Here is a 25,079-nt window from a genome sequence, read left to right on the forward strand (position 1 = left end):
CAGAGGCACAGGGTCCCCTGCTTTCCTCAGCACCAGTGTTCTCTGCTTCTCCTTGCACGTTGACCCCATTGTCTCCGGTTACAGAAGTGTCTCCTCTGAGAGGGAAGAAACACAGCTATGGGTGCCCGTATTGGCAGCCTGAGAAAGGGCTCCTTGTCTCAGGAAGGAGCCTGACCCCATTGGAAGCATGTTAGTATTGCCACGGGGGTGAGAAGCGCTGTCCAAAACGGGATAAAGTGCCTTGACCAGAGGCAAGTCTAGCATCCCCGGGTCCCATCCGGTGGGTGCGCACGGGCTGGAGGAGCCCAGCCGGTGGTCAAGTTTGAGAGAGGGTTACGGAAGAAAAGGGGGGAGGGAAGGACAAACTGTGCACCATCGGGCAGGGGAAACAGTTCCTAGGGCAGAAGTATGATTTACTTTGGTCCGCTGAAACTGACCAAGGTGGGAGGATGTATACCTTGAAAATGGGCCAATGCCATAAGTCAGGGCCTTTTAAAACCGCTACGTGACTGATAAGAATAGCAATACCGAAGTTGAATTTACTTGTATGCCAGGCACAGCTCTAAGCTCTTTACATCCGTTAATCCCATGGCACTGGTTTCTTGCAGGCAGGATCATGTGTGTGTGTGTTTTATGGTCCTTAGCATGTTGTACTTCAGAATGACTCAGTACATGTTCATGTTCATTGATATTTTGGAATGATTGAATAAAAATCTATGTAGCAGGTAAAGGAGTAGCGTTCAGTCATCTGTGGGCTTCAGGAATCCCACTCTGTCCTACAGGCTTGGAATTTCTGGGTGGTTTTAAGAACCATCACCTGTAGTTGTGAATCACCAACAGGGTGGAGAACTGTTGATCCGTAGTGTTGACATAACGTGTGTCGATTTACATTGACCTGGATGAAGGCCCCATCGGCATGGCATGGGGGTGCATTTATAGTGCCTTTATCAGCTTTGCCACACTGAGTAGCTCTATTTGACCAAGAGCCTTTGCTCACCCCGCACTCATTTCCTGACACTCATACCTTAGCCCCTAACTTCAGCCACGTACCCCCTGAACGTGTCCCCTCCCCTCTGGATTCACCCACCTGAGTGCTCCTCTTGCAGATGTCGGTGAAAACATCACTTCAGGGAGGCCTCTCCCACTCCTTTGCCTGCCTGTCCTTGCTTCCCCCCATGCCATCCCATGCTGTCTAACCGTGTCGTGGGTTAGCATCTGTAGAGGAGGGTCAGGCCGCTCAGTGTGGGTCAGACACACGGCTGAGTCTGGCCCCTGACCTCGGTCTGCCTCAGGTTCAAGTGCATGTGATGCTGGCCCAAGAACACTCTGAGGGAGAATGGGTTGGGGCTGATGTAGACCTCCATCCACCTTTTGCCTGCGTTCTGTTTGGTATGCACAGTTCTTGGAACATTGAGCCAGCTCTTTAAAGACAAAACAGATCTTTCACTCCAAAAGCTGGGATTTCGTTGTTGGTGAGAAGTCAGATCTGTCAACGACCAGCAAAGCGTTTTTGTTGCTTTGCTGCTTTGTGCTTGCTTCCAGAGGCTTCTGTTGCTCTTTTTCCTGTTTTTCTTATGGTGGAAAAATAAGAGGTATTTCCTGTACCTAATGGAGGTTGCAGATTCCTCCTGGGGATCACCTGCCTGGTGCCCATGTGTATTTCTCTTTGAGACACCTTTGTGTCAAATTGCAAGACTGAAACAATTAGGTAACCCATTTGATGTCCTGTATTCAAGAGAAAACAATCCATGGGTTGGGGTACAGTGCCTCCCGAGCAGTGGACCGCTCCCCCAGAAGGATTTTGGGCAAGAGTGAGCTGAGAGAGCATTAGAGGAGGCAACACAGAAACAACATGACTGGCCAGGAGGTCAGGGATTCCCTTATAAGGCTGACAGGTAAGGTAAGCTAAACCGGAGTTGGAGGATTGCGATTGGTATATGCTAGGTTTCCTTACAGGTGTGTTCCCCGAAAGTGCAGGCTGAGCAAAGCTATTATAGGTGAGCTGTAGACAAAGCTCTGGGTGGTTTTTCTTTACTACTTGATTCTTTGGCCACTACTTCCTCTAGGTCTTTTTTTTCTTTTTTCTTTTTTGACCCCTTTGGGGGTCGAACGACCCTTTCACAGGGGTCGCCTAAGACCATCGGAAAACACATATATAATTACATATTGTTTTTGTGATTAATCACTACGCTTTAATTATGTCCAATTTGTAACAATGAAATTGGGGGTCACCACAACATGAGGAACTGTATTAAAGGGTCGCAGCATTAGGAAGGTTGAGAACCACTGCTCTAGGTGTTTTTTGTCTTTTGTCTTTTTTTGGCTCTAACATGACAGTGGTTTTTAACAATATTTCTTCCAAATGAAGGTGACTGCAGAGGAGAAGCAGAGAACACTTAGCTTTAGCTTTGTGACGTGGGCTGGGCCACTGGGACAACCTCCACTTTGTGGCCCTGGTACAAGAATTAACTTTATCACCTGAGGTGGGGCCTTTCGGCAAGGCTGCACCAAGCATAGATGTGATCATAAAGTGCTCAATATGTTTATTGTCTCCGTCATGTGTTGAATAAGTTTACAAAGCTTGCCAAGTCTTTTTTTTTAAATATATTTTTATTGATTTTTTACAGAGAAGAAGGGAGAGGGATAGAGAATTAGAAACATCGATGAGAAAGAAACATCGATCAGCTGCCTCCTGCACACCACACCCCCTAATGGGGATGTGCCTGCAACCAAGGCACATGCCCTTGACCAGAATCGAACCTGGGGCCCTTCAGTCCGCAGGCTGGCGCTCTATCCACTGAGTCAAACCGGTCAGGGCGCTTTGCCAAGTCTTAATGATCTCCATTCCCTTGGAATTCAGGAGAAAGATGAGTAATTGTCCTTGGTTGTATAATTGTATACTGATGATGGTACAATTTTGGAGGGAAAAAAAAAAGACACTACAGGTACTAGGGGGCTCGTAGGGGTGGTTTAATGCAGGGGTCCTCAAACTTTTTAAACAGGGGGCCAGTTCACTGTCCCTCAGACCGTTGGAGGACCAGACTATAGTTTTAAAAAAACTATGAACAAATTCCTATGCACACTGCACATATCTTATTTTGAAGTAAAAAAACAAAACGGGAACAAATACAATATTTGTATTTGCATGTGGCCCGCGGGCCGTAGTTTGAGGACCCATGGTTTAATGGCTTGTGAAGGGCATTAAACTGAAGAGCTTTATAATTAAGATCTTCCCTTCTCCCAGTGCCCCATGAGTGATTCCATCCAGTCTTCAGGTCTGTGAAATTCAGAATGAATAGTGAATTTTATATTTAACCTCTCTTTTTTCTTTCCCTTTGCCTACAGCTCATTTATGATAGCTTTGCTCAGTTCCTGGTCAAGGAGAAAGGATATGACAAGGAATTGCTCACTGTGACTCCAGAGGACTGGGACTTCTGGTAGGTCCTTGTTTTTAAGGTTTGCACGTCCCTTCTGATTTCTAATTGTTGCTGATAAAACTTTAATGCCTCCTCTTCTATGGAGGCAGAAAGTGAAATGTGAAATTGAGTCAAAGGACAAAATGCCTTCTCTACTAAAAAATGTTATGTTTAATGAATGAATGTCCTTTCTACTTTAAGTTTAGACTCAAATATGAAAACAAGCCAAGAGGGCATGTGACTAATGTGGATATTTTCACATGGTTAAATTTGTCATTATTAAGAGTTTTGGAGGTTTTAAGAGCTATCTCTAAAATTTTATCTTTTAAGAAGTTTTGTTTTATTGCTCTTCAAATACAGAAGTATAGCAGAAGAAGAGCCATGTTTTGGATAAGTATCTGAATTAGGAGATTTGGTTTTTCTGTAATTGGACAGACATTCCTTTGTCTAAGACTCTTATTCCCTTTCTGGGTTAGGATTCTCAAGGCTTCCTTTGTCTTTCTTCCTCCTTTAAATGACAAAACCAAATGATAATCCTGTTAGACCACTTTACATTGTTTAGTTGAAAATTAATAATAATCCTAAAACACGTGAAAAATCCTAAAGCAACGATGTTCCTCCGTTATGCGTTCTTCCGATGTTTGGTCAGCCCTTTGTTATTCAATCCCTTTTGTAAAGGAGAAGCAGAAACATTTTACTATATGAATCTGCTGACTCTGGAAATTTTACTATGGACCCAAGTAAATCATACTTCTAAAGTACCTGCCTTTTTTTGTTTAATTCCCTTGGTATTTGTTGGCTATTATAACTCCTTGCTTTTATTATTTATAATAATGAATCTGTATCCATTTTTCTCCCCAAACTTAATATTTGACTTTCTTTTAGTTGTTTTCAATAATATACCTTGCCCAGAGGGCTAGTTTATAACCTGACCTAAGTTAAGGCAAATTCTAAAGAGTAAGGAAAGACTCTGGCTAAGATCTGAACTTGCAGAATATGTGTGTGTGTGTGTGTGTGTGTTATTTAATAAAAACATTTTCACTTTTTAAAAAATCCTCACCCAAGGATGTGTTTTTCATTGATTTTTTTTAAGAGAGAAAGGAAGGGAGAGAGAGAGAGAGAGAGAAAGAAACATCGATGTGAGAGAGAAACATGGATCGGTTGCCTCCCAGACACTCCCCAATTGGGAATCAAACCCACAACCTAAGTATCTGCCCTGACTGGGATTTGAACCTACAACCTTTTAGTGTTCAGGAAAATGCTCCAACCAACTGAGCCACCGAGCCAGGGCACCATTTTCACTTTTTAACAGAGACATGCAATGAGGTTCATTTTTGCTTCTCTTTGAGTTTGTATTTCTCTTTTTAAAAGTTTAAGAATTTTAGAAAGTAAACATGCTGTCCTTCGTTTGTTCACATAACAGTTTTCTTTATATACTTTCTCTGTGGATGATATTTAATTTTAGAGTTCTTGGATATTCTTAACTGTATGATTAACGTATCATTCCCCTGGATGGGAGAATGCCTTTTTTGCATTGTGACTTTTTGAAAATATAAATTATTATCTTTTGAGTTAGGTAAATGCATGAATTGATTGGGAATCAAACATTTCTGTTTTAGTTGCAAGGGCTTGGCCTTGGATCTGGAAGATGGAAACTTCATTAAACTTGCAGATAATGGCACCGTCCTCAGGTAATAAAATGTAGTTGTGAAGTCAAGACTTTACTCTTTTCAGGACACTTATTACTCTGTAATATTTTATCTGTAATATATAAAAAGCTAATATGCTTAGTGTCCATCTGGGTAATGACGTCACATAGCAATGCCCGGCTTCCTGTCCCTAGCGACTAGCCTCCTTGGAGTTTCTTCAGCCCAGGAACACAGGTGGAAACATTTTACACTTTAACCAAATGTCTGTGAAGCGTTTTTCCCATGCCTCATCTCATTTGATCCTCACAGAAGTCCTGGAGTAGGTAGATAGGAGACTTGGTGGAATCCTATTTTCTTTTCATTAGCCGGAAAACGGAGATTTAGAAACTTGACCCAACTGAAAAGAAGCAAGAAATAGTGGACCTTGAAAATGACTTCAGATTTTCTTACTGCACAGAATATAGTCAAACACTGCTGCAGTTAAATATTTTACCCTTTGTTCTCCCTGCGGTATCTACAATAATAATTTGCTTCATGTTGATATTTACTGCTGTGTTGCTGACAATTACCTGAAAGAGAGGTTGGGGTGCTTCACTGGGCTGGAAAAAGTTTAGCTAAGTCAGAAAGCAGGTCTAATTAAGCAAGTTTGTTCTGTATCTATAAAAGGCTAAGTTGACTCGCACATGCACGATACATATAAAGCTCTCACTGGCACCAATCGCATGCGTGTGTTTCGATCTGTTATTGTTGATTATGAATTTGGTTGACATTTCTATTATAGAGAAAAGGTGAATAGCAATATTAAAATATTTCTTCTAATTAATTTCCTTCCAATGTGCACAAATTCGTGCACCGGGCCACCCGTAGTTAAATAAGATCATTATTTTAGTCAGATGATAGATCATCTGTGTGCCTGCATGTCTTTGTATGAATCCTTTGATCCATTTAAATAACAAATCTGAGCATTAGGCTTCAACATCTAGTTTCTTTAAATTTAGCTCATTAGAAATATTTGCAGGAAATACAGTAGAACGTTAATAACTTGCTTCCCGTCATTGCCCACCCCTACTGCAAAGGAGCTTGGGAATTACATTGTGTTAGGTGGGTATGTAGGTACCTGGAATAAAGTAGGACGGTCGAAGGAGAGAATGGATATGGGATAGGAGTTTATGGTCTGTGCACACTTCTCTTCCTCCATTTATCCAAATTTGCCCCCATCATGCAGGATTCTGTGGTATCCTGGAAGGTTTTTCAAGACTTTTCAAATCTTCCTCAGTCTCTCCTGCACTCACTGCTGCCTCCCTTTCCTTCCCTCCTTTCAGGGTGAGTCCAACCCTTTGAGTGTTGGTAAAAGTAGGGCACGCATTTGAGAAGCAGTTGCTGTCACTGCTCTGAGCCTTAGAGAGGGATCACGGAGTGAGCATCTATCTTTCGCCCAATGCTGATAGTACAGTATGTCAGCATGGCCATGCAGCTGTGTGATTTATTATCCTATATAATAAAAGCCTAATATGCTAAGTGTCCGACTGTTTGTTCGACCATTCGAGCAGTTACTATGACACGCACTGACCACTAGGGAGCAGATGCTCTGACCGGTAGGTTAGCTTGCTGCTGGGGTCTGGCCAATCAGGACTGGGTGAGATGGGCTGGACACGCCCTGGAGCCCTCCTGTGGTCCCTTCCAGGCCCTGATCGTGCACCAGTGGGGTCCCTCAGCCTAGCCTGTGCCCTCTTGCAATCCGTGCACCGGGCCTCTAGTTTATACTAAGAGTCCAAGGAGAGGGTGCTCAGAGCAGGTTACTTCTTATACATACTCTCCCTTTTGATACATCATATTTTTTTGTACATTACAAATTCTTGCTCTCCCCCCGACTTTCCCTTAAAGTGCCTCTAGCTACAGCTGTTGGCGTGGCCCCACTTCTGATTATTTTGCATGTTTTTCCTTGGGCAACAGAGATAGAGTGTATGTATGCATGTATCTATATCTATATTTACATACAGACACACAGTGTAGCTTTGACTTTGACCTTTAACTTTGCTATCATTTTAGCACAAGGTACTTGTCTATCTCAGATCCTTGAGTTAAAGAATGGAAAGCATCCACAGTTTTGCTTCTTTCTTTCATTGTTATGTCAGTTCATCTCCCCTCCCCACACCCCTCCTGCAAGTCTGACCCTCTCCATTCAAGTTCTAGCTGCCCTGCAGCTTCTCCTGAACTGAGCTTTTCTCCTTGATGCCTGCTTCCATTGAATATAGGAGCTTCCTTGTCTTATCATAGTTCCCACTCAGGATTCTCCCATCGCTGCATACCACTTTCTAAAACATTAACCTCCTTACAAAAAGGAACCTATTTGTGATTTTTCCTCCATTTCTTTTCCCTTTAATTTTGCTTTGCTATCATAACCCCAAGCAAAGAAAAATGATACTCTCTAGCATTATCATGTCTCATAATAAACTACATAAAATATCAGCTGTTTCTCTATAGGCTAAGAGGCTTTCCTCGGGACCAACTGATGCAAGGGCAATATTGTGAGCACAGGAAATAGCTACATCCTGTCTTGCTGGTCCAAGTTTTGTCACATTTATCTCACTGCCATCCATTGTATTTTTTTTTTTTTTTTTTTTTTAATATATTTTATTGATTTTCCACAGAGAAGAAGGGAGAGGGATAGAGAGCTAGAAACATCGATGAGAGAGAGACATCGATCAGCTGCCTCTTGCACACCCCCCAGTGGGGATGCGCCCGCAACCAAGGTACATGCCCTTGACCGGAATCGAACCCGGGACCCCCGAGTCCGCAGGCCGACGCTCTATCCACTGAGCCAAACCGGTTCGGCATCCATCCATTGTATTTTTAGCTACGTTATGTCCTTGAAGGGGCAGGATGCTCGCTCATCTTCACAGTCTCCTGTGCCCACAAGCTGGCCACCCCCAGGTGCCAGGCTCCTCCCACCTCTCCTGCGGACCTGGTGCAGCTCACATGCTAACTCTCCTACCTGCTGCTTTCTCTCTCCTGCTCCCTGACCCAGTCCACACAGTTTGTTTTTTAATTGTTCCAGTTAGGTTCATCTTATCTTCACAGTTACATGACCGTTTCTTAGGAAAGGGTCGTGTCATATTCCTTCCAGAGAGATTATAGTTTATAGTTTCTGTGTTAGAGGTCCACATTGTGAGCTGCTACTGATCACTTGCTCGTTGGTGGATGAATGAAGAGCTAGAGCTGTCAAGAGAAATGCCTTACAGATTCCTAAATGGGGAAGTCATCCAATTGAAAACAGAAACAAATAAAACTTCTGTTAATTTTAGAAGGGATCCACAATAGCAAGGCTGGAAGGCGGGGTGTTCAAGGGAGCCATTGACGAGCAGTGTCCCTCATCTCCCCAAACCAGGGCTAGCCACGGCACCAGGATGCTGGCCCCCGAGGAGCTGGCCAAGGAGTACGGCGGGAGGGAGTGGAAGTACTTCATGTCTGACACTGGGATGGCTTTCCGATCAGGTATGTCTCACGTGGACAGCACTGCCATCCCCTCTCCTTTTCTTTTGGACCCTGAACCTGCTACACGAGGACATGAAGAAGGCCTTTCTCGTGTCCTGCTGGCCATGACATACAAGGAAGCAACTGTGGTTTTATAGAAATAGGATGTATTTTTCTTCCACATCTGTCTGATTTCTCTTTGGCAGTGGTTCTATGTTAATTAAGGTTTTATTGATACTCCTAGCACTTGTTCTAGAGCAGGGGTCCTCGAACTTTTTAAACAGGGGGCCAGTTCACTGTCCCTCAGACTGTTGGAGGGCCGGACTATAGTTTAAAAAAAAACTATGAACAAATTCCTATGCACACTGCACATATCTTATTTTGAAGTAAAAAAACAAAACGGGAACAAATACAATATTTGTATTTGCGTGTGGCCCGCGGGCCGTAGTTTGAGGACCCCTGATCTAGAGGAAAAAGACTAGCACTTAGGAGTAATACATCCCTTAGCAATCTGTATTTTTTATCAGTTTGTTATGGGCTCAGTCCTTACTTTTATTTCTCCATCCTCACTTCTTTCTCTTTTCTAAAATTTTCCTTTAGTTTTTTAAAAAATATATATATATTTTTATTGATTTCAGAGAGAAAGGGAGAAGGAGAGAGAGATAGAAACATAAATCATGAGAGAGAATCATCGATCAGCTGCCTCTTGCACGCCACACACTGGGGTTCAAGCCCGCAACACCGGGCATGTGCCCTAACCAGGAATCGAACCATGATTCGGTTCATAGGTCGACGCTCAACCACTGAGCCATGCTGGCCAGGCTAGAATTTTCCTTTTTACTGCCAGTTCTAGTATCTTTTCCCTTCATCTTTTCTTTTTCTTTATTTTAAATGATTGTAGGCATTTTTTTTCCAGTCTTTAAAGAGCTTCACCATGGGTACACATGAAAAGATTTTCAGAAATTTTTTACAGACATAGATGTGCATAAAGTAAAACATTGTTATAACCAGACCTTATTAAAAGTCATGATTACTGGTTTTTCATTTTTCCTAAATTTTTTTGCCATTTTCTCCCACACTACAATTTTGAAATGCATCTGTTCTCCTTTAGAAAATGTAATAACCTGGAAATAGTTAGTCCTTATCTTGCTTGTGTTTCCTTTCTTTGTTACATTTGCAGTCTTTTGAGAGCTTTGTTTTTGTGGAGAGATGAAAATTGCAGGAAGTATGAGTATTCTTGATAAAGTTAAGTTGATAGGCAATGCCGAGACTTCACATTGGGGTTAGACATAGAATGCTTTCGCACATGTCAGCTCAGAGTAACTAGCGGAAGTTAAATGGGCAGATAGCCTTTTAGTCAAGGGGGGATGGAGAATTGTTGTCTCTCTGGGTACAGGTGGTGGTAAGTAACCCAGAGAAGCGAGGCACATAGCTAAGTTCTGACATCCATTCAGTAACGGGGAGTGTTTTAAAGAATAAAGTATTTCCCAGCTGTCAAAGGACATTCGCCCACTCTGAGCCATCTGTGTACTCACCACTCAGCCCATTCTCCAGGGGGAATCAGCAGCTTCTTCTGGTGCTGAATTTGCCCAGGAGCCTCTGAGGATGGCCTGGAAGGTTATCTGCTCTTCATTGGGTTGGTTAGGGAACTGTTTTCACTCCAGGTGCCTGGTGGTCAGGCGGTGACATAACAGAGGCCTGTTGTTTCTACAAAATACTAAGAAGCTAATGCTTTTAAGAAACAATACTAACCCAGCCGGTTTGGCCCAGTGGATAGAGCGTCGGCCCACGGACTGAAGGGTCCCGGGTTCAATTCCAGTCAAGGGCACGTGCCTTGGTTGCAGGCTTGATCCTGGCCCTGGTCAGGTGCATTCGGGAGGCAACCAATCGATGTTTCTCTCTGTGTCTCTCCCCCTCCCTTCCACTCTCTTTAGAAATCAATGGAAAAATACACACTTATTTTTTTAGTGTAGAGATATATAAAAGAAGAAAAATGGCCTGTGGTTCTACAACCCAGTTAAACTTTATTTACATTAAAAAAAAATACACAATAACAATGTGATCATATGCTTAGGAGATTTAAAAAGTATAGAAAGGAATAAAATGAAGAGAAATTATGTCCAACCCCTGCCCCTCAAAATTCCCCTTTCCCAAAGCTTATTTTTTTAAAATTATACCACAGGGATCATACATTTTCTGTACTTTGCTCTTTGTAGCTTACATCTTAGCGATCCTGTCACATCAGCACACACACTGATGTACCTCATTCTTTTAAATGCTGGCATCCAGCGCCTGAATCACGATTTATTTTCTCAGTCCCCTGGTGGGGACATTGACATTGTGTCTGATGTTCGGCCATTACAGACAAGCCTGCAGTCACATTTTTCATACGTGTACAGTTTTCAGTTTCGTAAGTATATCCAGGGTGAACTCCTAGAAGTACAGATGCTCTCAGGATATGCAGGCTTAAAATGTTGATGAATATGGCCAAATAGCATGTTTCTTTACATGCCCTTTCCTTGTATTCATTGAGTCTATTTATCTCCGAGTTAAATAGAGAGTTGTGAAGTGCTTTCCCTACCAGTATATTTAGGGCATTGCAAGCACTAATGTTTTTTATAATCCCTTTTCAGGATGTTGACTTGGCATAAGTATGGTTTTCCTTACCAACCGATTACCAGAGAGCAAGTTCTTTTGAGCTTTTCTCTCACAAACGGGTAGATTATGTGGAAACAGCTTGGTGTAGTGGCAGTCACAAGGAACTTGGAGCCAGGCCTGGGTCATATTGACTCTGTTACTTGCTGGATAAAGAGATCTGGTCAATTCCTAAGCCACTGTTAGCATCACTTTCCTCATTTTTAAATGGAGATTTCACTCATCTGCGGAAGTGAGACTTAGGCTAACATAAATGGTTCTCTTCCCCTCAGTGGTTTCACTCATATGCCTGTGTTCCATGATCACTAAGAGTGTGTTGTTTGCAAAGAGAATAGTGTTGGCAGTGGATTAACCACCCTTGGGGAAAGGTATTTCTGTGTACAGAGCTTAATGGTTAAGGGACTTGGTCTTGATTCAGAGGCTTGCTTCATTGAGCTCACCAATCACTTCATTCCCAGTGAGCCGTCTGTTCTGTAAGCAGGTGGAGCGTTGACGCCTTCATACAGGACAGTCTCAGGGTTTTGGTGCTGGGAGAAGCATTGACAGCAGCCTGGCCCAGTTAATAGGTCAAGGCTGACTAAGCCTCACTGTGCACACAGGCCAGCCCATGTTTGACAGTTGAGTGACATCAGCCCCTGGCCTTGTGGGTGGAAGTCTGTGAGCCCTTCTCATTAAACTCCTGAGCTGTTTATTAGACTCCAAACAAGACACATCAATAGTCAACTCTTAAACTGAATTTCATCTCTTAATGCCCACCAAGGGAGAGACAGGGGATGGAAAAAAGGAGTATACACCTGGCAATGATGCTCTAAGGATACACAGGTTTATGGTGCTTAGGACAGCTAGCCATCAGGATCAGCAGGTCACTCTGGTGCCACAGGCAAGAAATAAGAGAATGTACAGGGTAATGAAATTTGCCCACTGTCTGGTTGGGGGAGCCCTGGAGTGTGGTGTGGTACAGAATAGCAGAGCGGGGGCAGAAGTGTATGTGGGATATCATCTTCCTTTTCCTCTAGATTTCTGGCAAAGCCCTTCCTAACCTTTCTTAAGCATAAAAAATAGTCTGAGATGTTCCCTCTAATAATTTCAGCATGAATTTGTTCCCAGTTTAAAATTTTGTTCTTTTTCAGGAAAGTATTATTTTTATGATAACTACTTTGACCTGCCAGGAGCTCTTCTGTGTGCCAGAGTGGTGGACTCTTTAACAAAGGTGAAAACTTTTTTTTTTTCATATTTTAGAAAACTGTGATGTACATATAAATCGGTATATGTGTTTTGAGTGGAGATTTTACTCAATTTCCATTTTGTGGTTCCAGAGGAGACCGAGGAAGAAACACAGAGAATTTGGCCAAAATGTTTTTGGAAAATTAAATAAGCAGTGACCATTTTTCCCCCCAGGGAGGATAAACCTGTTCTCCAGCAGGGGGTGCAAAAGTCTAGGGAAAAATACAGAACTTGGCATCTGCATACATTCTTACTGGGCAGGTTATGGTGGTTGACATGCCCCACACATATAATTTTTTTAGTGAAAGGTTTATCTTGGCCTTAAGCAAGCCCTGTCTATTGTTTCTGTGCATCTAGGTTAACACACCTTTGACATAAACTGTAGCCACCCTTAAGAGAGCACATAACCTTGTTAACTATCCTATAATCTAGCCCCCACCTTGCTTTCTCCCAACTCCATGTAATCTTCCTTGTTTCCTCATTAATTTCAAATGCATTAAAGAAGTTGCAAAACTCTATTCTCCAGAGCATTGGCGATCTTGTTCCCCCCATATGTCATCAATTTGGCTCAAATAAACTCTCATAAAAAATATCTACAGGTTTAAACATTCTTACATAGACATCTTCAAGTCTACAGTGTGGCTTTAACTCTGCATTTTCTACTGGTCCCATGTGCCAGCTGTTAGGTCAGAAGGGGGTCCAGGAGCTGATGCATGCCTCCGCCAGGCAGATGGTGACTCAGGTACTGGGCCCTTCCTAGAATCCGTAACAGGCCAGTGCATCAGGCAGATGAGGACACCTGGAAACCGTGACGACCCCCGCAGCAGGAACTCCCACAGCTCATGCTCCCCCGCCCTCACTGAACAGCTGTATAAAAAAAAGCGCCCCCCTCCCTGTTGGTGCGGATCCACATGCCCTGTCTTTGGGGTCCGTGGGTCGCCCGGGGACGCAGAATAAAGCCTTTCCTTTCTTTCTTTTCTGATTAACTGGACTCTCTTTATTTCCTACGCCGCCTCCTGAGCCACCTACCCTAACATTTGGTGCCGAAACCCGGGACTCAGTTCCCTGCGCCGCGAACCTCACACCAGCAAAAAATAAAAAAATTGTGCCTGTTCCTTGCCTCAGTTTTCTGTGGCTCAAGGCATACACACCCGTTTTAGATTTCATATTTTGAGGGGTGGATCAGAAGCAATGTGCATCGACTGTTTGCTTCTTCAGATAATGTAGTCTGGTTATGGAATAGAAGCTCACTGCTTTCAAATGAAACAAAAGAATAGAAGTGTTTTATTTTGCTTTCAACTTGTAGAATCGACAAGGGAAATAACAGGAAAGGAGAATATGCAAAATTTTGATTAATGTCAGTTCAGTAAATGCTTACTTGGTTTTTTAAAGCGATAAAAAAAAGAACTTCCATCTGGAAAAATATTTTCTTCGTTTTATTAACAATAAAAAAGTAAAGGTTATTAAGAAAATTCGACATGTCCTTAAGCATTCTAAATAATATAAAATGAGAGGAAATGAGATGAAATTTTAAAATTAATCATTTTGAGCATAGTTTAATGCATATATACTTATACTTAGAATTTAAGATCTATGAACATAAACTGGCTTTATGTCAGAATCACTTTCCTTTTGGCATACGTTATCTTTTAAAATCACAGTGATCATGTTTATTTTAGAACACAGGTAATGGTTTATTTTTTACTCAGAATTACCGTCATGTGTTTATGACAGTTTCTGTAGAGCATTAGTTCTGGTGTGTTTGTAGAAATTGTTATTAACAGGAGATAGAGTCAGTTTCTCGTTTCATAGTGACTACAAGCAAATGTATCAGTCTTTAAATATTTTGGAGTTTTTAATAATAGATACAAATATCTAGTAATTGGTCTTCGTTTAGATGGAAACACTGCTTACTATTTCCAAGGGAGCAAAAGGTTGTAGGGTTGTGTGTTTCAATGTAATGTTTACTTGCTTTCTGGTTTAAAAAAGTCTTAATAAAAAATGATTTACGTTCTGGACTTGGAATCTCCTTCATGCCTCCTATAGAGACTTGCTGCTCTTTTATATTGAAATTCAGGTACGTGTGCACTGAATTCTTAAGTAACCAGCTTTAAGGTTTCAGGCTTTGTAGTCCCATTGATGCCATTGTACACAGAGTAACACATTCTGATGTCTCAGAGGCTATAACAGTAAATTTATTCCTGTGTTTAAAATATCCTGTCATTTTCATGCTTTCTAATGAGTGGAAATTTTTATTTTATTTGGGTTATATGAGTTATATTAATATAGTTGTGTGTGTGGATACACATCTTTGTAGCAGTAATTTTCATGGATGATTTTTATTTTTTTAAAACATGTTTAGAAGAATGAGAAGTTTATTAACCCAGTATGTTTTCTGAAAATAAGTCCCTATTTTCGAATATAGTAATATTGTAATTGTTTGCCAAGTATTTTCTATTATGTGTAAAAAAGAATTATTGTATATGTGACATTTGGATTTTTTTTTTTTTAGCAGAACAATGGTCAGAAAACATTTGATTTTTGGAAGGATATAGTTGCTGGTATTCAACACAATTATAAGATGTCAGCTTTTAGGGGTGAGTAATGGGAATACTTTCTAATAGATGTTAAATGCTATGTGTTTAGTGAATTACTTAGACATTACCTAATCTGCTACGTTCCTTAATTGGGACTTAATTTGATCCTAAATATCAATATAAAGTTTGTACCATTTAAGAGGTCCTTTTGTTTATATCTGTCTCATGGCCATAATTGCCAACATCTTGAGCTGTGCCGTCTTTTGCATACCTGTCAGTGGGGTCGTTCGGTCCATTCTCGAGAACTGAAGTTCTGGTGTTGCCCTTCCCTGATTTGGGAATGAGGGCTGGTGACACCTGTAACCTGTTACAGTTTGGAAAAAGTGAAAATGCCATTGTTTTTGCTTAAAAAACAGGACTAGCTGACCCAGAATGGGGGCAGAGATATCACCAACCCGAGCCCAGGGTTTCATGGTTCTGTTCACAGGTTTGCTTGAGATACACATGTTACTGCTAAGGAATAGAGATGCCTTTATAGTATGTGACCCTGGTGACCTCAGCCAGACTGTCCTGATTCAGCCAGTGGGCAGCTGATAGATGCGCAAGAGCAGTACTTTTTGAGCTTAGAAAAATGTTGCCCCCCTTTTTATTTATTTTTTGGCAGAGAAAGGCAGGGCGGAGAGAGGGAGGGGAGGGGAGGGGGGAGGGAGGGAGAGATTGAGAGAGACTGAGATTTGGTTGCCACCTGTTGGTGTATGGGAGGATGCTCCAACCAACTGAGCCAAAACAGCCAGGAAAAATATTGCCTTTTGATTGACATAAACATTTCTTGCCTTTTAATGTAATTTAAGCCATCAAAATAATCTTAAATATTATGACTAAAAACACATCAAGGCAACAAATTGTAATTGCAGAATATTTGTTCAAATTACATATTTCTCTGCCGCCTCTTTCTTTCCCTCCCAGAAGAAAATCGCTGATCGGGGGTGATTACCTCACTTTTCTCTCCCAGCCACCCGTCCTTCACTGGCTTGTGGGTCCCGTGTGGTGCTGAGGGGTCACAGGTACACTCAGTGCCCGGGTGTGTGGGAATGCCCATCTCCAGTGGAGAGGCGTGTCCTTGACAACGGTGAAGCCACCCACCACTTCATTGTTTTACTTTTTATTCGCTTTGTAAAATGAGGAGCCTTAAAAGAATGGTTGAGAATGGCACATTGCTACTGGCAAATAAATTCCGCACAGAAATCTATGGATGTTATTTTATTGCATTGTAAATAAGGAGTAGGTAAAACATTTCGTGCTTTCGTAAGTGAGGTACAGCTTATGACTTTTAAACAGCAATATAAAAATACAGTACAGAGCATAAATAAATAATGTCTTTTCATTTCTAGGCAGATTTTGAAACCTTTGACATTAGTTATAATTTCACTGGAATGGGAGGCACAAGGTACAGACTGTAAACCCACAAAATCATCTGATATAAAACTCAATAAAGGAATTAAATCAAATTAATTATACTTGTATTAAATAAATACATTAGGTCAGACACCAACTTCCAAGTTGTGAAGGGTATATAGAAAGCCTTTCTGCAATCACAGAAAAGTTTGTAAAGGTTCATAACCAAAGCACCTTGCATTTCTGGTTAATTTTAACATTATATTTTGTGAGTTTTTTATGAGAGCCATAAAAAAATCTATATGCACCTCTATATATGAATAGATTTTTTCACAAGGGGCCATTTAAGCCTTGGAGTAATGCACCATCAGAAAGATCCTATGATATATAATGTCTTCTAAATTTGAATATTCAAGTATTTAAGTCCTATACAGATATACCTCTTGAATGTTTCCTAGAAGTTCTGTTAACTGTTAGAAAACAGGCTTATTTTAAAAGGAAATGCTGAGATTCTGAAATCAAATTTAACGTGATGTAGCATCACGGATCAGGGTTTTGTGATCATTTTGTATTTTGGCTTGGCAGGACTTTTATGGTGAGATTTTTAAGCACTAAAGGACTTCACAGAAAACTTGAAATGTCTTAGGACTGCTGACTAGGAATTTGACAGGGTCTTCTATTGGTTACCGTTGCTGCTCGCTTTTCAGAGGGAAAACTGGTTGGTCTGAAAGCTCAAATCTGTATTGAAATGACTGCTATCTTTTTCAGCCTACGTCCATACGCATTTTGTGGGGCGGGCGACGTTGGGGAATGCCTTTTCAAGCAGATTTATATTAGCTTCGTGCGAATATGCTCACATCGGAGCCACTAAGAATCCTGAGAAAGATGAGTGGACGTACTCAGAGGAGTACAGGCCATTGGACTCGGCGTTGGGCAGTTGGAGCCACACCTGGTCATTTTCTGCGAGGTCGATGATGGCACTGCCCGAAGCCTGGTCCAGGTAGCCCTTGGTGTATTCATCATACGTGTACATGACGGGGGTGCCGTTCTTATACAGGCCAACCCAAACATGGGTCCCTTTCACATGCACATGATAGGAGAAATAGTAGATTCCCGGAATCTTGCAGGTGAAGATTCCAGTTCTCGGGTCATAATGCTGTTGCTTGTTATACAAAATCTTATCAAATGGGATGGGAGCACCTATTGCTGGGTAAGCTTTGGAGAGGATAACGGAGAAAGCAGACACGGGCATTCCTGTCACACCCTGGTTGGCACTGACAAGGGGCATCCCCGAAATACTAGGCCTTTGGCCCGCCTTTGTGAAGCTTTCAGGAGCGACTGCCTGCCCTGGGGGCCCTGGAGGACCGGGGGGCCCTGGAAGGCCCGGCTCTCCGGCGTGGCCTCTCGGACCTGGAGGCCCGGGTGGCCCTGTGGGTCCATTGAGGCCCTTAGTTGCTATGCCAGCTGGGCCAGGAAGACCTGGAGTCCCTGGATCCCCTTTAGATCCAGGGAACCCTGGAATGCCGGGTGGCCCAATGGGGCCTCTGGTGCCTGGTATTCCAGGAGCACCTCTGGGACCTGCCTCACCATTGTGTCCAGGCATTCCCTTCGCTCCTGCGGGGCCTGCAGGGCCTGGGAGACCAGGAGGTCCTTCTACTCCAGGGTCACCTTTGGGTCCTGGCAGCCCTGGGTGGCCCTTGGGACCATCGAGACCGGGTTCTCCCGGGTACCCTGGTTTCCCATCTAAGCCGGAGGGACCCCTTTCTCCCTTAGTCCCTGGGCGTCCTGCAGGCCCAGGTGGCCCTGCCTCACCTTTAGGGCCTGGCATTCCATGGTGGCCCGGGATGCCCTTTGGTCCTTGGGGTCCCACATTTCCAGGGGGTCCAGCCAGACCTGGCTCCCCGGGACGGCCTGCCGGGCCTTGCTCCCCTTTGGCACCCGGGCCCCCTGGAAGGCCGGGAGGTCCTCTTTGTCCCTGAAGGCCTGGCAAGCCTGGTTTCCCAAAGCCAGGAGGCCCTGGGGGTCCCGCGATTCCCGGAACCCCGGGGTGACCTTTGGTTCCTGGGACCCCTGGCTGGCCTGGGGCTCCGGCGGCTCCCGGCTTTCCAATGCCTTCTGGTCCTCGTTCCCCAGGAGGACCTTGGGGGCCTGGTAGGCCAATTGGCCCCCTTTCTCCTGGAAAGCCCCGATCACCCTTGATGCCTGGCTGCCCTGGAAACCCATTTTCACCCTTTTTTCCCACTCCAGGAGGGCCAGGAGGTCCCATGGGCCCCTGAGGACCGGGAAGGCCCCTCTCACCTGGACGGCCTGGGGCACCATATCTGGTTTCTCCTTTCTGTCCATTTACACCGGGGACTCCCGGTGCACCCTTTTCTCCGGGAAGGCCTCTGGGTCCCGGGGCTCCTGGCGGTCCCTGTTGTCCAGGTTTTCCTGACACAGAAATTCCAGCCGGGCCGGGAATTCCAGGTGGTCCTGGTGGGCCCCGTGGTCCTGGTAAACCAGCTGGTCCAACATCTCCTTTTGGTCCATAAGGTCCTCTCTCCCCTGGTTTTCCTGGCAGTCCCGGTGTGCCTGGCTTCCCCATGCCTGATGGGCCCGGTGGTCCTGGCAACCCTGGCTCTCCTTGGGGTCCAGGACTTCCATAGCCTGGTTTTCCTGGTGGCCCAGAGGGGCCTGGGTGCCCTCGAGGTCCAGCGGGGCCTGGTGGACCAGGAGTACCTTGCTGTCCTCGTACTGGTATACCTAAAAGACATGCCAAACAAACACACCCAGAGAGGGGCATCGTTAGTAACACTAAGGATAATCATTGCTTCTGGAGATGTGAATCAGGACAGAGCATTGCAGTGTCAATCAGTCCTTTTTGGCTGATCAGTCTTAAATGGTTTTACACAGTGCATTTTATATGGTTTTTAAAAACACTGCCGGAGAACATGGTTTTACAAGACTACGGCTACCATAATGCTTTCATTACAAGCTAATGACCCATGAAAATAAGCTGGGGTTGAAGAATCCATCTACTAGTATAATAAGAGTGCAGTGGAAGCAGATTTATTACATTTATTTTGGGGAAGTCATCTTCCTAGGAAGAAAAGAAAGAAAAACAGTATCTTACAGAGAAGGAAGAAAAAGACAAGTGCAGGATAAATGGGAAAATATTTAAGAATGATAACAATTTTCCCTCACAAAAGCTGTTCTATAAGACATAAATAAGAAATGTCCTTAATTATAATTTACATCAGCCATGGTCCTGCTAAACACAGGTTTTAGATTTAAGTTGAATTTTTATTTTCAATCTCAGCACACACTGTGCACTCCTGCAGTCTCCGTTATTGACTTAAAATTGAAACAAAGGGTTAGAGAATTAGACCTAAAGGGAGAGGTACATAAAGTAGTGTTATGTACTTATCTAAAGTTTTCCTTGATAAATGCACATAAATATTGTTGATGTCATAGTGCTGTGGGTTCATTTGAGCTAACTACTTCTCATAATATAATACATTTAAACTAAAAAAATCACTTATTTAGCCGGTTTGGCTCAGTGGATAGTGCTTTGGCCTGCAGGCTGAAGGTTCCCTGGTTCGATTCTGGTCAAGGGCACATGCCCGGGTTGCAGGCTCAATAATCCCCAGTAGGGGACATGCAGGAAGCAGCCAATCAATGATTCTCTCATCATTGATCTTTCTCTCTCTTCCTCTCCCTTCCTCTCTGAAATCAATAAAAATATATTTTAAAAATCACTTATTCATTACTTTTTATGTGAAAAGTGCTATTGAGCCACAAGTGTGGGAGGAGCAGAGGGTGCAGCCTATGAGAGCTGCTGTAAGTATGGTAAGAAATGTCCAAGCTATTTTAGTCATTCAGAGGTGGGATATAACAGTATTGCTGGCACTGGGATATACCATTAGGGAAGTAATACCATGTCAAAGAATCTTTAGGCTGTAATCATCACAAGCAGCTACAGAAAATATTCATTCTTTCTCAGAAGACTTCTTTAACAGCTAATAAAGATGATAATAAAATTACATATTATGTTGAAATACCTGGTTGCATAATTTACATTAAAATAATTTTCTGTTTAATAGAGTTTCAGAAACATAATTTAGTGCGTTTTGGCTGATCTCTCTTTTAGCCTGTGCTGAACAGATGTGCACGCTGTGTGTCTGTTATCAGCTTCATGTTATACTTGGAGATTGTGGGCTTTTGTCTTCATTCAGTGTACAGTGCCTGCCAGTGGGGTGATAATATACTGAGTTCCTCCCTTATATAATCAAGTAGAAGTTAAGGTGGATTTAATAGGTAAAATACAGCTTCTCAACTTTTTACTTGTAAACAAGAAACATATTTTTACTCTGCAAAAATTAGCCAAGATTATATAGTAAATTAAGATGGGGAGATAGAAATATTTTTAACCTTCTAAAATGGTGCATTTTATTTTTAATTTAAAACCGTTTCTTATGATCTTGGTGAACTATAAAAAGTCTGAATTTGTGATTATAAAGAGTATAACCTAGGGCTGCTTGTCATAGCATTTCACAATACCATTTATTGCTTCAAGTAGCAGGTTTCCTTATCTTTTCTTCTTTCTTTCCTAACATATCTTTCTCTTATTTCATTTGCAGTTTGAAACATTCAAGAGTATCTGTTGTACATCTGTGCATTTACTTTTAAACATTAAGCTACCTTTTATGAAATATTTTACATTTCAACTGTCTTCTTTAACAGACAATCCTACACGTTTAACTTGCTCAAAATTGTTGTCTCCAAAGGCATTTGTTAAGGAATGGCAAATATCCTTAGCTTTCTTTATGGGATAAAATATATAACTATAATGAGAAAATACTAAGGAAAGAAATTTGAATCCTCCAGTCAGTTCAGATTATTCAGTTTAATTCAGTAGATGCTTTACAGGCAGCATGTGTCAGATGTTAGTAAATGGAATTAGTGAATATGAACCCTAATCATTGCTCTTTGAAGATCTATTAGCACTTTATTAAACATTTTCTCGGTACTCTTACAGGAGCCAAGAAAGCTGAACAGATATATAAACCTCCTACTCTTTTTTTGTGCACTTATCATTTTATTTAAACCATTTTCAATGTGAGTAATTTTGATTGGATTAGTATTTCTAGATTATTATAGTTGTTTATGCAAAAGCATCTTTTAAAGGAAAAATTTTCCATACATTAAAAAGTTCAGGTATATCTTTCTGTTATACTTATTGTGCAAAGAATATTAATGTTCTTGAATAGACCTACTTTTTCCAAAAATCATTTTGGGCTAATTCCAGAGTTTGAAAATAATTTAACACCAGAGTTAGTAGCATTTTGTTAAAGAGATCATTAGATTGTAGAAAGCAACAACCAACTAGTTAATCAAGCAACATAAACAGTTCAGCTTACCTTTACTCTTGATGGCATAAGGAATGAAGAACTGTGTCTTGGTGTTAGATGCTGGGCCTTTTATGCCTGTAGGTGTTTGGTATCTCTCAGCATAAAACACTCCATGAACCAAGTTCAAGGACATTAGCAGCAAAAGGGCTATTGGTGGCAGCATGTTCTCAGATGGATTCTGGAAAACAGAAAAGAATGATTTCGTTCCACTCTGTTTATTGACCCTTTTTATTTTTCTAATGTTGTACAAATGGATTCCTTATAGAGATACCTATTTTTTTAAATCTTACTGTATATATTTTGAGTATATTTAATAATTAATGAGTTATAATTTCTTAGTTAAATGAATGTATGTTTTGGGAAACCAATAATCAAGTAAAAATGAAGTAAAAAAAAAAAGAAACAGAAACTATAATTGAATGTCTGTATTAAATAATTCAGGATCTTTGACCTAGACAAAAATATCCAATAGTTTAAAAATACACTGAAATTCAGATTAGGGCATTAGTTTTTGCAAATCCTGTTTTACTAGGACTGTCTTTTAGAGAGACTGAAGCAAATTAAACTTCCTGAGTGCATTTTAGTGGAAAGCCATTTTTTAAAATCACAAAATCCAAGTAGTTAATTCATTAACCCAAGTAGTTCTTTCCAAGCAAGCTGACACGGAAGTCCACCTGTGAGCATTGAGCCATATTCTTACCTGAGTGAGCACTGGGAGTTCCCGGAATGGTTTCTTGGTCGCTGTCTGAGCCCTCCTGTTCCCAGGTGAGCAATGCAGAGGATGCTCCCTGCAGAGCTGTCCTGCTGTATTTATACTGGTTTCCTTCTACTACATGAGGTCACCCTGAGCTTAAGCTCCTCCCCCAGTGGAAGTAATTATGGTGGAAAGTTCTATTGGGCAGACATACAAGATCAGGTTGGACTGTCTTTCTCCTTGTTTTCTTATTGAAAAATAAAGTCTTTGTCTTAAATATATATTAATAGTTGTAACCGTACACCATCTTTTTCTGTGATTTTATTTTAGAAGTTATTACTCAGATGTTTAGGTTTGTTCGTGAGGGGATGATACTGCCCCCGTTATATTTTTGAAAACCACATTCTTGTGTTATTTGGTTGAAAATGTTTGGTAGTATATAAAGGGAAGAAGTCTTTTTTGGAGGGGAGTGTGGATTTAAACAGCATCTAAATTCTTCAATTATTACATAAAGCCATCAATGTGTCCATTAATGTTCCTAAATTTTTATGAAAATAGCTTACCCCAATTCTGACTTATTTTTAGCCTTGGAGTAACATAGTGGTGAAAATGTAGGTAGGCTGTTTTGTATTTTAGGATTTTAGTGTAACTCCTCAGAAGTTATTAAGAGAAATTTTAAATATGATAGCAAATGAATATTTCAAGTTTTACATGTTAACTATTTTAAATTTTTCAGACAGAGCAAGATATCCATGAATTTGATGGTAGAGTTAGCAATATAATTATCTTGAAGGTTTTAGTTTATTCACAGCACTATGTTCAGTAAATGACTTCAGGTTTTATTGCTTACTTTTGGATTTCACTTTAGAGTTGCAGTAGAGATTACAAAAAAACCTTAACTTGATATTGTCATATTATGTCTATTTAAATGATGTTGCTCTGTTCACTTTAAAAGAAAATACATTCTTTAAACTTTGCTTCCAGCATTTTAAAAATATCGGAATTTCCATCAGGAATCTTGAATCAGCCCAATTAGAAAACATTTTCTCCTAAAGATAACACTAAATGTTATCATTGTAATTTTCAGTGTAGTTAGTATTCTCTTCAACAAGTAGGAGACTCTTAAAATAGGTTTGAGGAATCCTGAAGAAACTAATAAAGATAGAAAGTTGAAAGACTAATTTTTGTATCTTATTTAATTGCATGATTTTGGGGCTAACAGGTGAAGATGAAATAGACGAAAGGAGTATTTCATACATAGGCGTAGATACATCTTTTTAAAAATCTCCTTAGAAGTAGAGTGATATGGATTCAGGATTGACCAGCAATGGAAATAATTGAATGTCTGCCCAGTGAACAGAATAAAAGTTTGTTCTTTGTCCTTTCCTTTCCTTTCCTTTCCTCCTCCCCTGCATACAATTTTCTGTCTTTTAAACAAAGCCTGATTAGCACCTTGTAGAAAGGTAAATGGTAACTCATCTAACTGCCTCCCTTCCTCCTAACTCTCACTTTTAAACCTTTTACTGGTTACCATATTTTTTAAACATCTACATTATCCTATACTAGAGGCCCAGTGCATGAAATTAGTGCACTTGGGAGTGGGGTGTCCCTCAGCCCGGCCTGTGCCCTTGTGCAGTCCAGGAGCCCTCGGGGGATGTCCAACTGACAGCTGTTGGACATCCTTAGCACTGCCGTGGAGGAGAGAAAGGCTCCCGCCACCTCTACTGTGCTTACCAGCTGTGAGCCTGGCTTCTGGCTGAGTGGTCCTCCCCTGGTGGTCAGTGCATGTCATAGCGACCGGTCATTCTGCCATTTGGTTGATTTGCATATTAGCCTTTTATTATATAGGATGTTTGAATAATACTCATTGATACACACGAAACGTGACTTTATATCAGTTCAGATTAACAGAAGAATTGAAAAGGTTTTTTTTTTAATCTTTCATCATTTGGAAATTTTCTATGGAGTAGCTTTTGTAATGATTACATGTACTGCACTATGTCTGTAAGGGACCACAAAAGGTAAGTGAGAGAAAGTGGCCGCCTTCTATCTGCTTATGGTTCATTTGGACAAGATTTTGGAAAAGTCATTCGGGTAACATTGTGGATGTTCTTGAATGTTAGGCTGAAGAATTTGTTTGAAAGGAGTTATTGGAAGTACAGTTCTAGTATTTTTGTGTGTACATGTGGTTTTACACACACTTATTTGCTTATGATTGAGATTGATACCCTTTAGATGCCATTCATGCGAAAGTTGAGATTTATTCGCAGCTCTCCATACCTAGCATTGTGCACCTGCATAGACTCTTTGTTCATCTGTGGCTACTGTAACTACTTTTAGAGCTTTTCACCTTAACCTCTTGTAGGTGCTTGTTCATCGACACAATGAAAGGGTTGGACTAGGTTTTTAAGCTCCTCCCAGCTTTAAAATTAGAATATTAGAATTCAAGGTATTAATTCTCTTTCCCATAATCAGGTAGTGGGCTTGGCTTCATTAAGTACTTGTGGGAGACAAAATCCATACCAGGTCGTCATACACCTTCTTGTGGGATATGTGAATATATGTGGGTATTTGTCATTCTGTATTCCCCTTTAGCTTTGGGAAATGTGGTGTCTTTATTGAACAAGCCTGCGACGTTCAACCCT

The 25,079-nt window shown here is 41.5% G+C and overlaps 2 protein-coding genes across 3 annotated transcripts in view; one reads left to right on the forward strand and one right to left on the reverse strand.

The window, feature by feature from the left end:
• The first annotated feature begins 1,852 nt into the window (after positions 1-1,852).
• The window catches only part of NT5DC1 (5'-nucleotidase domain containing 1), a 99,673-nt gene continuing 76,446 nt past the window's right edge, over positions 1,853-25,079 (forward strand). The window contains exons 1-6 of the mRNA XM_006089246.3: positions 1,853-1,900; positions 3,346-3,437; positions 5,036-5,107; positions 8,454-8,560; positions 12,325-12,404; positions 14,931-15,015. Coding sequence (XP_006089308.1) covers positions 1,853-1,900; positions 3,346-3,437; positions 5,036-5,107; positions 8,454-8,560; positions 12,325-12,404; positions 14,931-15,015 — 484 coding nt within the window. The remainder of the gene's footprint in view (positions 1,901-3,345; positions 3,438-5,035; positions 5,108-8,453; positions 8,561-12,324; positions 12,405-14,930; positions 15,016-25,079) is intronic.
• COL10A1 (collagen type X alpha 1 chain) overlaps positions 16,347-25,079 on the reverse strand; it is a 33,348-nt gene continuing 24,615 nt past the window's right edge. Inside the window, exons 1-3 of one of the 2 annotated variants that reach the window (XM_014456225.2) lie at positions 22,441-22,626; positions 21,750-21,918; positions 16,347-19,092 (exon numbers count right to left, since the gene is read on the reverse strand). In XM_014456225.2, the coding sequence (XP_014311711.1) occupies positions 17,204-19,092; positions 21,750-21,903 (2,043 nt within the window). In that variant the 5' untranslated portion in view covers positions 21,904-21,918; positions 22,441-22,626 and the 3' untranslated portion in view covers positions 16,347-17,203. Of the gene's footprint in view, positions 19,093-21,749; positions 21,919-22,440; positions 22,627-25,079 lie in introns of those variants that run through there. The other variant, XM_014456226.2, reaches the window with a different exon arrangement.

This window comes from Myotis lucifugus, unplaced genomic scaffold (genome assembly GCF_000147115.1).
Source record: "Myotis lucifugus unplaced genomic scaffold, Myoluc2.0 scaffold_57, whole genome shotgun sequence".
NCBI lineage: Eukaryota > Metazoa > Chordata > Mammalia > Chiroptera > Vespertilionidae > Myotis > Myotis lucifugus.